Source organism: Sinocyclocheilus grahami, unplaced genomic scaffold (assembly GCF_001515645.1).
Source record: "Sinocyclocheilus grahami isolate Dianchi unplaced genomic scaffold, SAMN03320097.WGS_v1.1 scaffold43.1, whole genome shotgun sequence".
NCBI lineage: Eukaryota > Metazoa > Chordata > Actinopteri > Cypriniformes > Cyprinidae > Sinocyclocheilus > Sinocyclocheilus grahami.
Window position 1 is genome coordinate 304,890 of NW_015505222.1, and position 16,490 is coordinate 321,379.

At 34.4% G+C, this 16,490-nt stretch overlaps 2 protein-coding genes across 2 annotated transcripts in view; both read right to left on the reverse strand.

The window, feature by feature from the left end:
- The window catches only part of LOC107582306 (MICOS complex subunit mic25a-like), a 20,641-nt gene extending 11,308 nt beyond the window's left edge, over window positions 1–9,333 (reverse strand). Inside the window, exons 1-5 of the mRNA XM_016268072.1 lie at window positions 9,169–9,333; window positions 8,206–8,226; window positions 6,553–6,636; window positions 1,654–1,724; window positions 440–575 (exon numbers count right to left, since the gene is read on the reverse strand). Coding sequence (XP_016123558.1) covers window positions 440–575; window positions 1,654–1,724; window positions 6,553–6,636; window positions 8,206–8,226; window positions 9,169–9,249 — 393 coding nt within the window. The 5' untranslated portion in view covers window positions 9,250–9,333. The remainder of the gene's footprint in view (window positions 1–439; window positions 576–1,653; window positions 1,725–6,552; window positions 6,637–8,205; window positions 8,227–9,168) is intronic.
- Window positions 9,334–11,187: 1,854 nt separating this feature from the next.
- Window positions 11,188–16,340, reverse strand: LOC107582337 (transmembrane protein adipocyte-associated 1 homolog). Its single transcript, XM_016268133.1, has 8 exons — window positions 16,189–16,340; window positions 15,998–16,084; window positions 14,853–14,925; window positions 14,128–14,207; window positions 13,384–13,494; window positions 13,227–13,287; window positions 13,044–13,146; window positions 11,188–11,272 (listed from the first exon to the last, which is right to left on the reverse strand). Exons 1-8 carry the CDS (start codon window positions 16,300–16,302, stop codon window positions 11,188–11,190), a joined length of 714 nt encoding a protein of 237 aa, XP_016123619.1. The 5' UTR covers window positions 16,303–16,340.
- Between the last annotated feature and the right edge of the window lie 150 nt (window positions 16,341–16,490).

Below are 16,490 nucleotides of genomic sequence, written 5' to 3' on the forward strand. Positions count from 1 at the left end.
TAACTAAAACTACAACTAATACAAAGCATTTTTGGTGATTAAAATAAATCTGAAATAAAATATATTCAAAATCTAATATATATATATATATATATATATATATATATTAAAAATCTTAGAAATGTTGCCTCAGCAATCTGAAAAAATGTAAAAAAAAAACAAATTATAAAAGCAAATCACAAAATGACAAACTTAAAAACAAAAATAAAGAAATAAAGCAAAATATTAATAAATGAATAAATTCAGAATATTAATAAACACTATAATAGTACATCATTTTTAAAAATAATACTGCGCCATCTGCATTTTTTTTTTTTTACCAATTAAAGACTGGTCGACTGTGCATTGTCCCTTTAATGTTATATACAGTAATAATAATAATAATAATATTTTGCAAGATTGTGCATCCCTGATAGAAGCAGACAGACCCCACACGTACCTTCTTGGAGGTGTTGATGCAGTTGATGTAGTCTTTGGCCAGCTGTGAGCAGTGCAGCGTCTGCTGTGGGTTCAGTCTGTAGCAGCTCAACACCTGCGACTGCAGCTCAGGGCAGACGGGACTCACGTGACGAGGCCTGAGCGTCACACACACACACACACACGCACAGAGGCTTGTGGGAGAATCACACTGACTACAATGAAGACATTCATATTAAAAAGTGTTATGCCTCACAATCACTCTAGTCTAATCAACTAAAACAGGATCACCTTCAAACTGTGTTAAACACCAGCTCAAGAACACAATACAAATCACAGGTGCAAAGACTGATAGACACTAAACTAAGAACTAGAGGGGAAAAAGTCATAGTCCTGCCACCTAGTGGCCTAAAGAGGAATTTGCATTTTTTTTTTGTTGCAAATTTTGTTTCTTTCTTACAAAAAGTAAGACAAAGAGAGCATGAAGGTCCTTCAGAGATGAAGTCTGGCATTGATATCTAGTCTCAATGCTCTTTTACATAAAAAAAAAGTAATTAAAGGTTAAAATGTTATCTATCTAGTCAAACCAAGGTTATAATAGTTAAGTAAAATGAAAACTAAAAACATAAAAAATAAAACCAAATAAAATATACATTAACAAAAATATAATATAATAAATTAAACATTTTCTTATTTTTACTTTTAAATACTATTTTATAGTATAAATATGAATTTTTTTTTTTAATAAATACTTTATAAAAACCATTTAATTTTAGCTATAGTTGCCAAGTCAGTTTCTCATTTCATGTCATTTTTAAATGTATGTACTGAAGTAACTAAATCGAATAAAACCAAATAAAATATACATTAACAAAAATATAATATAATAAATTAAACATTTTCTTATTTTTACTTTTAAATACTATTTTATAGTATAAATATGAAAAACTTTCTTTTTAAATACTTTATAAAAACCATTTAATTTTAGCTATAGTTGCCAAGTCAGTTTCTCATTTCATGTCATTTTTAAATGTATGTACTGAAGTAACTAAATCAAAAACTAAAATAAAAAATGATATAGACTAATAAAATGTATAAACCTACTAAAAAACGAATACAAAAAACTAAAAAAACTTAACAAAAACTTAAAATATGAAAATAATGAATTACATTTAAAATAAAAAATAATGCTTATTTTAAAAACTATAATAGTAGGATACTGAAATCTGTACTCACTTAACAGTGGCCTCTGCTTTAAGCGCCTCCTGCTCGTACACGTGTGCAGTCTGTTGATAGTATTCAGTGTTCTGCACAAACAGACACAAAGAGTCGGACTTCATTCAAGTTCAGCTGCATTCGTTCAGAAAATACACAAGACAGTTCAAATATTTCTGAAATAATGTATTTGTTTTCCTGCAGACTCTCCGTTTACAACGAGCAAATGTTTGCAGTCCCAAGAACCAGAAGCATGTTCTGCCACAGTTATCACGCAAATCCAAAGGAGACATCACAATGTATTCTTGCTTTGGTTCAATAGTGATTTCTGTTAACTTCTCTAAACCAATCCCACAATGCAATAAACGCTCAGAAATGTGTATGGAGGGACATTCAATTAAATTAAAGCAGCGTCATTATTTTCTAGCTCTGTCAGCACATCTCTCGGCCCGCGGACACCGAGTGAGACGTCGTAATGTTTTATTTGGTGAGCTTTATGGGCATTCACACGACAATTACTACAATTACAAAACACAGCAGCGCAGAACATTACATTCACAGCTTCCCATTCACGAGACACCATCACATCTCACTCAATGCATCTGCCTCAGATACACTTTGATCTGCTAAAATACTACTATGGTGGACCACAAGATGTGCTCGCTTTCCTTAAATAAACACGGCTGATATAAACTAACATTCACAACACAAAACTGCATTCGATTTCATTGAAACCAAACATTCAAAAACAATGCTGTCAAAGTGAACTAAAACTGTTGAAACTACTGACGGGTAATTGAAATAAAGATGAAAATAAAATATAAATATTTGACAAAAAACTAAAGCTAAAAAAAAAATCTTGAGTTGAAGTACTAAAATGACTAAAAACTGAAATTAAAAAAAATTATTCTGTAGAAATATTATAGAAAATAAAACTAATAAAAATAACAAAAGCACAAAACAAAATTACTAAAACTTAAACTAAAATGAAAATATAAAAATACAAACGGATTCAAAAACATGAATTAACAGTATCTAAATAATACTAAATTATCACTGCTCAGAAATGAAGAAACCATGTCATGGTTAACTAAAACTAAATTACTTTTGCTATAATTTGAAATAAAATAAATGTTAACTGAAACGGAATAAAACATAAATTCTATTTTATTTATTTTTTTACTTTATTTCAGCTAGCTGTCATGTTTATAATCGCTATTTAGATGTACGGGAATAACAAAAAAAAACACACGATATATAAATATTAGAGAAATCCTAATAAAAATGATGAAAACACCCAACAAAATTAACTGGACTGAACTGAAAATATATTAAAAAAATGAAAATAGAACTAAAAAAAACAAAAATATAAAAATAAAAGCGAATTCAAAATATGAATTAATAGTGTACAAATAACACTAAACTAACACAGTTCAGAAATGGGAGAAGTCGTCTTAAAGGTACAGTATCAAAGATTTAATAGTTAGAGGTGAAAATAGTCATGAAAACCTAAATTATGACTGTTTTTGGTGCAAGAAACCTTGACTGACATTATAAATGGACTTCAGGGAAACTAATCAATGCTGCAGAAGTGTGAAATACGGGCCGATGAGTTTTATCAGTGCAATATCTGCTCGTTCCTTCAGCTCTGAGCTGTTAAATCCAGCAAGACACAAAAACAATACGCTGTAAGTGATTATAATCTATCAGTGTAATTACCATCTCACAGTCTGTATCATCACGCAGCTGGAGTAATTAGACTGCGTTATCTTATTAAATTTACAATTACCTGATGCAAGAGAAACAAGAGGGACAAAAAAAGCATCAGAAATCAGTCTGAGAGACGAGTGCGAGGGATCATTAACAGTTAGGTGAACTGTCTCTTTAAGGAGTTTGTTCAAATCACTAACTAGTAGTAATAATGAAGGTCTTATCAAACACCTCTAGTAAGAGACGTGAAGTTTCACAGTTTGCTGCCACTGAGATCCCATGATTCCTCTCTCAGAGAAGTAAGAGTCTAATGGGATAAACAGCAAATAAGCTCAGATAATGTTGTAGAGATAACGTTTCTCGGCCGCTTTCTCTCGCAATCGCTCCATCTTTTGATTCTCGGCTCGTTCTCTCGTTTCTCGCTTCATTAATACCCGATTCTCAGCCCTACTGAAGCGTCTCTGTATGTTTTCATCTCGCTCTTTCTGCTCTGATCTGTTTTTCTGTGTGAGGCATTACCTCAGTAAAAGTGAAGGACGCTCACATCTGTATTGTTTGTGTCTCTTTGATGAAGTACACTGACAGCACAGCTGGAGCAGATGTGTTCGGGTGGGAACGTGTCACTTAAACACATGCATAAACTCTCTCAAATTCATTTAAAGGTGGAACAGAACAAAAACCATGTTGTGAACATCGTTTACCGTGCTTGTTAAAGATTCAGTACTGATTTAGAGGTGTTTTGTTAAAACTTTTTACAACCATTTAGCATTGTTTCATTAACATTCTTTCAGCAATGAAACAACACCTGACATTATTTCAGCGTTGAAGGCCGGTCATACACCAGCTGGGCTCAAATAGGCCTCCAACTCGCCTGTCAATCAACCACTGAAAAATGATATTTACATTGTTTTAAAAACTTTTAAAGTGAAATGCATGGAAGCCTTTTTCTGCCACTGAATAAAAATAAAACAAGGTAATTATGACTTTAATTATGACAGACTTTTTTCTCACAATTGAGTTGATATCTCACAATTTTGACTTCTTTTCTCTGAATTGTGAGATATATACTCACAATTGCGAGTTATAAAGTCCAATTCAGAGGAATTCATTTCCTTACGATTGCAAGTTTATGTCTCGCAATTCTGACGTTGTAACTTGCAAATGGGAATTACTATCATGCAATTCTAAGAAAAAATTCAGAATGAGATAAAAAGTCGCAATTACCTTGTTTCATTTTTTATTCAGGGTCAGAAATGGCCTTTCATATATTTCCACCTGAGTGACTTTTTACGTTTTTTAAGTGACTTTTTAGTTTACATTTCACAAATAAAAAAGGTAAATGCAACTTTTTATCTTACCTTTTTAACTCTTTGCAAAGTTTATATCTCGCAATTCTGAATTGCAAGAAAAAAGTCTTGACCTGTGAGACTTGAACTCACAATTGCAAGATGCTTGCAAGACACATTGCAGCAATTGGAAATGAAATGTCCGGTGCGCTAAAAGGTTAATGCTCTATTGCATTTGAAAATAATGTATCGCCTACACTAAAGCTGACCAACAGTGTTAAGAGCAAATGAAAGCTAAAGCAATCATGCCATTCAATCATGCTTCTACAAGACTTTGAGCTCTTTTAATTTGACTCGTGTTTCACAGGATCTCGTACCCGATCACAATGCATTGCAAACACAATGCTGTACCAGGTGCGCAACCGAGCAAGCTTACTGCATCAGAAAAGCAATACATATGGCGCTGGTTATGTGATGCAAACATCAAAATATATTAGTTTACAAATCATGCATCATGGTAAAAGTGTTTTGAGGTTATAACATAGAGTTGTGCATGCAACCACGCAAAAATAAGTCTTTACTGATGCAAAATCTGCCTCTGTAGTCATGATTCCTGCTACAAAGGAATAAAAGTCATTGGTGTTTTACTGCCTCTAGGCTTGATTTCAGCAGGAAACTGCAGTGAATTGTACTTATAGGAACAATTGGTGTAGAAACAACAAAACTCAGAAATTGCTATTAAATTTCATAATTAGCTACACAGAAACAGCAAGGAACACATTAAACTAAACATGAAATCTTGAAACAGAAAATATTTTCTTGTAAAACGTACTGATAATCTTTTATATTTACAACTTTGAAAAAAAAATTTTTTTACAGGGTCTTTTACTTTGTTTGTTACATGCCATATTAGAGGAAAATACCAGAAAATAAGCAAAGGACACATTTAATGTGATGTAGATTTGTGTATTCTGACTGTATGAACAATAATGAAGAAGAATGAAGGAAAGTAAACCTGTGTCTACTTAAGTCCTTTTAGATTGGAGCAGATATCAGTCTGATCGGTCCGTCAGAGCTTCATCTGATAACACGAGCGGCTGAGTCTGATTTATTCTCGCATAAGCTTGACGGCAACCTTTGAACATACAATCTCTTCAAACACTACTCAAATTCTTTCCCAGCGAGTGGACAGACGCTTCAGGCCATCTGATGCTTTTAATCAATTCATTTGTTCATGAGTTTTTTATAGCAACGGGCCTACTATTTGCAGTGGCTTATAAGATCATATTTTCACATTTTTTTTTGCTGCGAAGTAAATATATTCTTAGTTTCTATGTTTTTATAATCCATGTTTTATTTCAGTTCTCATTTATTTCTTTTTCTGTTGCAGTGATGAAACGGTTTGTGTTCTGCTGCACATCAAATAAACACAAGCTGAAACTCTCTCTCGCTTTCAATCCTCAGGCGGTTAATAAATGATCTAAAACAGCTTTCAAAAGCATAAAATCACACATTTGGATTCCACCCACAGTCCATCTCTCCGTATCGGTCACACACACACATTTAAGTGGCGTGTCGCTCATCAGAAGAAGCATAAAGATGTTGATACGTGACACGAGAGAGCGCCACGGTTCAGATGAAGCCGCATAATCATCATGACCTCAATGTTATCGCATTTATGCAAACAGATGTATTTATAAATGCAGACACACCAACTATATTTAATATGACTGTGAACACATCAGAGAAAACAAACCATCTTTAGCCTGAAGCACTATAATAAAAGCGCAAATATAATAAAACCTGTTAAAACTGACATGTTTTATTTCTAGCAATGAAAAAAGGTTAATAAATGGGCCAAATTCAGGCTTCAGATCTAAAAGTGGTTTGTGAGGAAGTGTGTTCGTGTTTGTGCATCACACACCTTCTTCTCCATCAGTTGTAGTTGCTCCTTGTAAAACTGTGCCAGATGTTTAAGTTCATCTTCTTTCTTCTTCAGCTGTCGGGCCTGATAGAGACACAGAATAACCTGCTCAACGTCACGTGTTCATTTGCAATTCAACAAAACTCTTGATGGCTTTCAAACATGGAAGATGTAGAGGAGCAGCACACGATGAAGATCAGATGTACCTGGTATATGATGGAAACTGGCAGTTTAAGCAGCCATCCACAACAGATGCAAGAGGACAGAAACACCGTCACATCATCACAGACTCACTGAATAATGCTGAGATTAGCCATCGAGAAATGAGCTTTCTGTGATGATGACAGACTTAACATGAAGCACAATAACGCAGAAAACAAAGTATGATGGGACAGAATGAAAAGACACACTTCAGATGCATGTATCAGATGATACACATTCAACCAGTGTTTGTGTGTGTTTTGTCACATCAATAACACAAATATGATTGGAGAAATAAATATGACTACAAACATTTGGAATACTTACAGTAGCAATAACACACACACACACACACTCTCACACTCACACACACACTCTCTCTCTCTCTCTCTCCCATGTTATTTTGTGTCCTTGTGTCCTCATAAACCACATAAACATGCACACACACACACACACACTCTCACTCTCACTCTCACTCACACTCTCACACTCACACACTCTCTCACACACACACTCACACACACACACACACACTCTCTCTCTCTCTCTCACACACACACACACACACTCTCTCTCTCTCTCTCTCACACACACACACACACACTCTCTCTCTCTCTCTCTCACACACACACACACACACTCTCTCTCTCTCTCTCTCACACACACACACACACACTCTCTCTCTCTCTCTCTCACACACACACACACACACTCTCTCTCTCTCTCTCTCACACACACACACACACACTCTCTCTCTCTCTCTCACACACACACACACACACACAATGATAAATGAAGATTTAATTCATTCACATGATGTGTGATTATATGGCTAGCAGCTTTAAAGTTAACATGAAAAATGTTAGATTTTTTATCATCTTCATCAAAATGTAATAAATGGCTCCACTTCTGGAACAACTTTCACATTTGACAATGTTGTTACTGTTAACAAACTATTAAAAATGTTCTTGGTAAATGAAATAAAAGAAATGTTGAAATGTTGCAATAAGTTTAAGTTGAAATACTAACATTTCTAAAACTAAAATTAAAGCCATGAAGAAATATATAAAACAATTTAAGCATATAACAAAATTATTTAAACTTGAACAAAATGATTAAAACCAATTCAAAATATTAGTAAAACTATAATTGTATAAAATACTAAAATAATATCCCTCTTATTGTAATCAGTTAGTTTTAATCAGTCAATATAGAGACACTTTTCACCATCCAATCCGTCCATCACATATAAAATCAAGTCTCAATGACATTTTCTTGTTAAATATTGTCATACTCTAGTAACATGGGTTGTGAACATGTTTCATGTTGACTTTAAACTGGCTCTGATGAAGAGACTGACTGTGTTTGTTGTCTTATTCACACACAGCACTAAGAAGCAATGACACATAAAACCTACAATAAAACTGAGATTCACAGCAAACGACTGCTTCCCCGAACACTCAACTCATCCGGCTGAGAAACGAGAGAGAGCAGAGAAACAACGTAAATGATGAGGAAACATTACAGCCCATGAATCTCAGTCAGAGCAGATGCTGTATTTATAATTATATCAAAGAAAGAAAGAAAGAAAGTGGCACTGAATTGAATTTCTGCCTATTTTAATTTAACATTTCTTCCCCAAATCAATGTCTCTGTTTCTGTAGGGAATCTCACGCTTCTTACAGTGGTTTGCTGTTCTTTTACACTCGTTTAGTGTTTATAGTAATTCATGAACTGGGTATTAACACACATCTGTGTGTCTAAATGAGCCGGAATATACATGTTGATCGTAATCAGAAACACATCAGCTGAAGGAAAATGAACTGAGAGAGAGAGAGAGTGCAAAATAAAAGATTGCAATCATGAGCACTAAAAGCTTTACACGCAAAACAGGGTAATTATAATTAACAATGACGCTGGTTATTATAAATTACACTCTGTGATTAAATGAGGAGCATCACCTCAAACAGCAACATTAAATCAAACACTCCTGCTGCCATCTAGTGCTGCAAAACACTCATTAATACTGCTGCTTTTGAAACAGGTGCATTATGCGTATCACAAACATCTGAATTATGTGTCTGTGTGACTTAAACGTCACTTTAATTAAACAAGTTTTTGATTTTTAAAGATATATTTGAATTAAACACTGAAGCATGCAAATGTGAGTTCAGAGGACTGCGAAGTCGACTGATCAGAAAGATAGATGCCTCATCATCATGAAAAATATTTGAGAAAACAAACAAAAATCTGTGCGAGTTATTGCTTGAGAGTTCTTCATTATTAAAATATTCTTTTGTAAAATGAGGAATCATGCTGTCAAAGTGAGGCATGTTAAAATGCACAGCGTATGTCAGAGAAGGACAGACAGTGTCAGGACAATGAAAGCAGAAGAGAAGTGTGTGTGTGTCTCACCAGGTTGTGTGTTTTGTCTGGTTCCTGCCGTGTCTTTGCTGTTTCTCGCAGCGCCGCTGGGTTCATATCGTCTCCTGCCATCTCTCTCTCTCTACGGCTGATCCGGGCCAACTCTTCCTGGACCAGAGCCTGCTCACGCTCGAACCTACAGTCAACACACACACACACACACACGTTTGTGTTACTATCTTAGTGAGGACATTGCATAGGCTTCCATTGATTTTCTATCAGGTTAATGATATTTTCTATCCCCTAACCTGACCCCTATCCCTAAACATACCCATCACAGAAACATCTGCAGAACACTAGATCTACATCAAAACATCTTTTGCCTGATTTATAAGCCTTTTTAACTAGTGAGGACCAGTCAAATGTCCTCACTAGTGGGTTGACATGATCTTTCACTAAATAAGTGAGGACACACCCAGACAGAGAGACAGACACACACACACACAGACAGACACAGACAGACAGACAGACACACACACACACACGACACAGAGACAGACAGACAGACACACACACACGCACGACACGCACGCACGACACACACACACGCACGCACGACACACACGCACGCACGACACTGATCTGGAGGGCCCTGAAATATCAAAATAACACAGTTAAATATGAGGTATATAAACAAGCGCTGTTGAAGAGAGGAGCAGAAGCGGTCGTACCTGGTTCAGGTTTGGGTGATGATGATGATGATGATGATGATGATGGTGATGATGGTCCAGACTCCCGCATCCGGCAGAAATAGGTTTCCCTAATTGCAATTCCAATATAATGAGATATAAGATAAATAAGGACAATTATGAGATAAGCCAAACTCATGGCATAAAAAGTCTACACTTACAAGTCTACACTCAAGTCATAATTATGACCAAAACAATTGTGACTTCTTCAGAATTTTCACTTCTGTCATAATTATGACTTTTCACCTCAATACTGGCGTTTATGTCAAAATTGCTGCTTTTTAACTTATAATTATGACTTATCTCATAATTGCAACTTTTTATGTCATAATTATCATTTACCAAAGCATGTTGTTTTTCTTATGTGGTGGAAATGGGTTTTTATAGACACTGAAGACTGGAGTAATGATGCTAAAACATTCCGCTTTGCATCGCAGGAATAAATTTTTTACAATATATTCACATCTAAAGCAGTCATAAAAATTGTAACAATATTTCACAACATTACCGTTTTTGATCACATAAATGCAGCCTTGGTTTTTTTCAAAAACATTAAAAACTCTTAACGGCCGCAGACGTTTTGAATGGTAGCACATAATGGTGATCTTTTTTACTGAGGAGATGTTATGCATGTTAACTATGAATTATTGATAAACAAAAACCAGATAGTATCAGTGGCATCCAGCAAAAGTGTATCAATTTGATATGTCACTTTGTACAAATGTCGCAATATCTGTAACCATGTTTTTAAAAACACTTCAATAAAAAAGGATTTTATTTTTATTTATAAAAGTCTGGAACAGGGAAATAACCACGCTTATCCTCTCACGAAGTGCTCCGACTTTGCCACATTTTTGGATCGTTTCTGTAAAATTCTGTTTAAAACTATCCAAACAGAAAGGACTTCCACAGACGTCCAACAGAACGAGTAAAAGCTTGTAGAATAATATGACGGTTGGCCACATTTGCTAAGAGCAGTAATGTCTTTAAGGTGGTGTTTAGTGCAGTTGTATCACGGACAACAGCATTTCTCTTGCTCTTTTGAAATAAAGAGTTCAACATGGCGTATAGAAACACTCACAACTCGAAACATCCCCACGAGGTCACGCACGACTGCTTTTGGAGCCCAAATTAAAAATAAATCCTACAAAAGTGCAGAATATGGCATTTTGCAGAAGTTGAAACCCACAGCAGCCTATTCATCTGCTCTGTGAACACAGTTCCTCATGCACAACTAAAGCATGATAATATGTCTCTGTCTAGAGGCTGCATCGACTGAGACGTCTGTAATACCCTGTGACTGAATCACAGGTGGATCTACTTACCCGAAGAATCCTTTGAGGAACGTCACATAGATCAGAGGAGCAAAGACGGAGAAGTACAGGAATGTGGTCACATCCACACAGCTGCAAACACACGGAGAGGAACAGATACACAGAAATTCTGGTAATCTGGCATCCATTTAAATTTAGAGAGAATTCATTTGTAGCATTTTGAAAAAGGTCAAACAAATAAATATGATGATATAAAATGAATGAGAAATATTTAAGGTTTATATTATTGTAGCATTCTCAAATTCATTTCACAAACTTTTCCCTCACTTTTTATGCAAATAAGACAATGCATATTATATTTATATATATATAGTAATGTATTAAAAACAATTAAATTAGATGAATTAGAGAATCCAATATTTTGGGGCTTTATCTACATGCACCTTTTAGTCTAAAGAGCAGGACGTATTGCCAAATATTTGCTATAACAGATATAAAGATAGCAGATTCAATTTAGACAGACTTTTTAAAATCAAATTAGTTTACAAAATATATTTGAAAACTATTAGAAATTGCAGTATCTAACACTTGCATTTCTGTTAAGTGGCTAACTGCACTGCTCCAACAGTATATATAAAAAAAAACCTATGCCATAATTTATTTAAAATACATGTTTCCATACTAAGTATACGTCAAATCTATTAATATATCTATTGACATATCAATTCAAACTTACTGATATAAAATTATAATTAAACTTTATTTGGAGTATTTCTTTAATGCACAATGCACTTTTCTTAATATTATGCCTAAAATGTGTTTTAATATCACTATTAATAAGGAGTGTATGATCTCTGTGTCTTTAAATGCAAGATATTTAAAGTGTACCTCAAGTATCGTTGCAATAGTTCCACTTTAGCAGAATCAAATATACTTCAGTATATCTTTAGTTGGACTTCGGCACTATTTCTGCACAATTAAACTGCATTACGCACAAAATCAGTTCCAAATTTAGCAGACTTCAAGTATACCAGTTTAGTATAATTGCAGGGTATTTTTTTAAAGAACTTAAATACACAAATATATCTGTAGTATACTTAGCACTAGTGCTGTCGTGATTAATCACGATTAATATATAGAAAAATATATATATTAAAAAACAAATACTAAAATGTATTCGAAATACATTTATTTTGTGCCGAGTAGTGCTGTCAAATGATTAATCGCATCTAAAATAAAAGTTGTATATAGAAAAATCTATATAGATCTATATCTATATAGAAAAATATATTAAAAATTGGAAAAAAAAAAAAACTAAAATGTATTCGAAATATATTTATTTTGTGCCGAGTAGTGCTGTCAAACGATTAATCGCATCTAAAATAAAAGTTGTATATAGAAACATCTATATAGATCTATATCTATATAGAAAAATATATTAAAAATTGAAAAAAAAAAAACTAAAATGTATTCGAAATATATTTATTTTGTGGCGAGTAGTGCTGTCAAACGATTAATCGCATCTAAAATAAAAGTTTTTGTGTACATAATATGTTTGTGTACTGTGTGTATTTATTATGTATATATAAATACACACACAGAGTATATATTTTGAAAATATTTACATGTATAGATTAATATTTTATATTATATATATAAATACATTTAATATATAAACATAACATATTTTTCTTAAATAAATACATGCATGTGTTTGTATTTATATATATATATAATAAATATACACAGTACACACTCATATATGATGTAAACAAAAACTTTTATTTGGATGCGATTAATCATTTGACAGCACTACTCAGCATAAAATAAATGTATTTCGAATACATTTTAGCATATTTTCTTTCCAGCAGGGTATGTTTGACAGACAGAGACGAATCCTCACCACAGGCCTTCGATGATGTCGGCACAGAGCAGCGCGCTTCCCAAACCCTGAACCAGATTGAGCAGGGACAGGATGGCAGCGTACACGTAAAAACTCCTCTTCGCTGCGGCACGAGAACCAGAAACACATTCTCATCATCATCATCTGAATGCTTCCTGCATGATGAACACTGCGTTTACTCACATGGCAACGAGATCCGCTCTCTGACCGGAGTTTTAGGTAGGATGACTATCAGGGAATACACCTAAAACACATTATATCGCAGAATAAAACATTAATAATTCAATATATATAAACGCATTATGGTTTCATAAGAAAGGAGAAGTAATTGATTAGATACCAGGAAAAAGAAACAGGAACTGGCCAACCAGAAGTGGCGCCCGCCGTGGCCGTAGATGTTGAAGTCTTTGGCGGAGAGATGTTTGTCCGGGAAACGAATCTCCAGAGTCCCCTGAGAGAGCAAGAGATGCTGCATTAAACTCACTAGAAGTGAATGTATCACAGCTAAGTGTGTCTTTACACACATCGGCACTTAAAACTCATTATTTATCCGTTTGAATTAATCAGATTATTAACATCCAACTCAACAGATGCTTTTCAAGGACATATATTCAGCTGTAATAAATGTATATAAATGTGACCCTGGAGCACAAAACCAGTCATAAGGGTCAATTTTGTGAAATTGAGATTTATACACCATCTGAAAGCTGAATAAATAAGCTTTCCACTGATGTATGGTTTGTTAGGATCGGACAATATTTGAAAATCTGGAATCTGAGGGTGCAAAAAAATCTCAATATTGAGAAAATCATCTTTAAAGTTGTTCAAATGAAGTTCTTAGCAATGCATATTACTAATCAAACATTAAGTTTTGATATATTTACGGTAAGAAATTTACAAAATATCTTCATGGAACATGATCTTTACTTAATATCCTAATGATTTTTGGCATTAAAAAAAAAATTATAATTTTGACCGATACAATGTATTTTTGGCTATTGCTGCAAATATACCCCAGCGACTCAACACTGCTTTTGTGCTCCAGGGACACATATATGTAATGAATGGCTGTTGCGTAACACACCTGTGTGATGGAGTAGGCCAGAGACAGGACCGCAGTGATGGCCAACACACGCTTGATGCTGGACTTGCTCTCCAGATGGCCTGAGCAAACACAATCAGCAAACACCACACTTTAACAGGAAGAGCTACACACTAAAAGACCCTTTGTTTTCACGGGCTCACACTGCACAGCAAGTTACAACGCAACAGGTACCTTTAGAAGACATGGAAGTCACTGTCACTAGTGTTGCTTTTGTTAACTAAAACTGCAAAATAATAATAATAATAATATTTTAGGGACCAATTATCACTATTCCTAAACAATAGCATTACTTAAAAAAAACATAAAAAATAATTTTCAATAATTGAAATACAGCTGGAATAAAATTAAAATATAAAATATTAGACCCAAAAAAACAACAACAACGTGAAAACCTAAAAATGATCATTAAAAATGTTGAATGCTGGCTTGGCAACTCGCTCAAATTAATAAGTTTAAGTGCTAAAATGACTAAAACTGAAATAAATCTAAATAGAAAACTTATTTTACTTAATTTAATTAGTGAAACTTAACATTAAAATGACAACAAAAATATAAAAATAAAAGCCAAAAATAAAATAAAAGAGTTAATACTGTGATAGATATCAATAATGCTAACATGACATTTTCACCCATTTGAAAAATGTGATTTTATAAGAAACTGAATCACATTTGAGATCCGAAACGAACACAATGCAGGAACGTACCAAAAGCCAGTCCCAGTATGACGACGCTGAGCTCAATAGCCAATAAAAAGAACCTCGTGATTTCCCAAAGCACCTGTAAACACACAGAAATCACTGATGAATTCACAACATAATCACAGCACTGCGTTCATCACAGCGTCAGCAAGCCTAACACATCTGACGTCAGAACAGACTACGCTTGCTTTCTGAATTCATCTTCCTGCTCTGATTATGAATGATTCATCAGTCACATTATTGTAATTAAATAAATGTTTGTTTAACAATCCATCAACATAATATAAGAAGTTGCTCCACCTCAACTTGTCACTGACTATCCTGTTTCAATAAAAAGACTGCCGTTTAAAACTTTGACGTTGGTCAGATTTGTTAATGTTTTTGATAGAGGTCTCTTCTGCTCAGCAAAGCTGCCTTTATTTGATCAAAACAGTAAAACCAGGAAAATTATGAAATATTATTAGAATTTAAAATAGCTTAGTTTAGCTTAGTTTAATAGTTTTCTACTTGAATATATTGTAAATTATCATTTATTTCTGTGATTTTCAGCATCATTCCTCCAGTCTTCAGTGTCACATGATCTTCAGAAATCATGATAATATGCTGATTTGCTGCTTAAGAAACATTTCTGATTATTAGCAATGTTGAAAACAGTTCACTGCTTCATATTTTTGTGGAAACCTTGACACATTTTATATTTCAGGATTATGTGATGAATAGAAAAATCAAAAGAACAGCATTTATTTGAAAGAGAAATCTTTTGTGACATTAGAAATGTCTTTACTTTTGATCAGTTTAATGCACAAAAGTTCTCACGGTATAAACATTTTCTGACTGGAAACTTTTGAACCGTAGTATGTCAAATACAATAAATAACTTGATACTAAGTCGAATGGAATATAAGGAAAAATCACAATATCAAAATGGGAATGAGTCATGTTTTGCATGTTTTAAATGTTTTTAAACATTCATTTATTTTCAGAGCAGGAGAAAGCTAAATGTTGAACAATGACTACAGAAGCTTTTGGTGGTGTCATAAAATGTTTAAAACACAAAAAGTTGTGCTTTCAGATGCAGATTTGGTAGATATTACCATAATTAATTCAAGTCTGACAGAAGTCAGCGTGAAGTCCTCATGTGTGTGTTCTCACCTTGTCTATGAGTGTGGCGGCGCTGGATGTGCTGACGGTCATGGAGACGATGGCACGTGTGATTCCTACAGCCGCCACCACAAACACCTGAGTGGCACGAGAGAAAGAGTCCGTCAGAGCAAACCTGAGCAGAAAACACTAACTCCACTGCATGCAAACCTTCAGCTCACACGGGACGCTCTGCTGCTTACCAGTATGTAAAACGCCACGAATATGGGGCTGGAGGTCAGACGGATCTTAGCGCGAGCAGAAGGTAGCTTCCACATCAGGAAGACCAGGAAAGCCACGTTTGGGACGAGCAGCATCAAGTCCCAGTAACGAACCCTGACGGAGAAACAGAGACGGAGAGTTACGAATCAGACCAAAACAGCGGCTTTACTGCTGTGACACGATGCTCATTAAACATGTTTAGATTAAACAGCACAGAAACCAGACGTTTATTACTACAATACTAGACCACACACTCTCTCTCACACACACATACACACACACA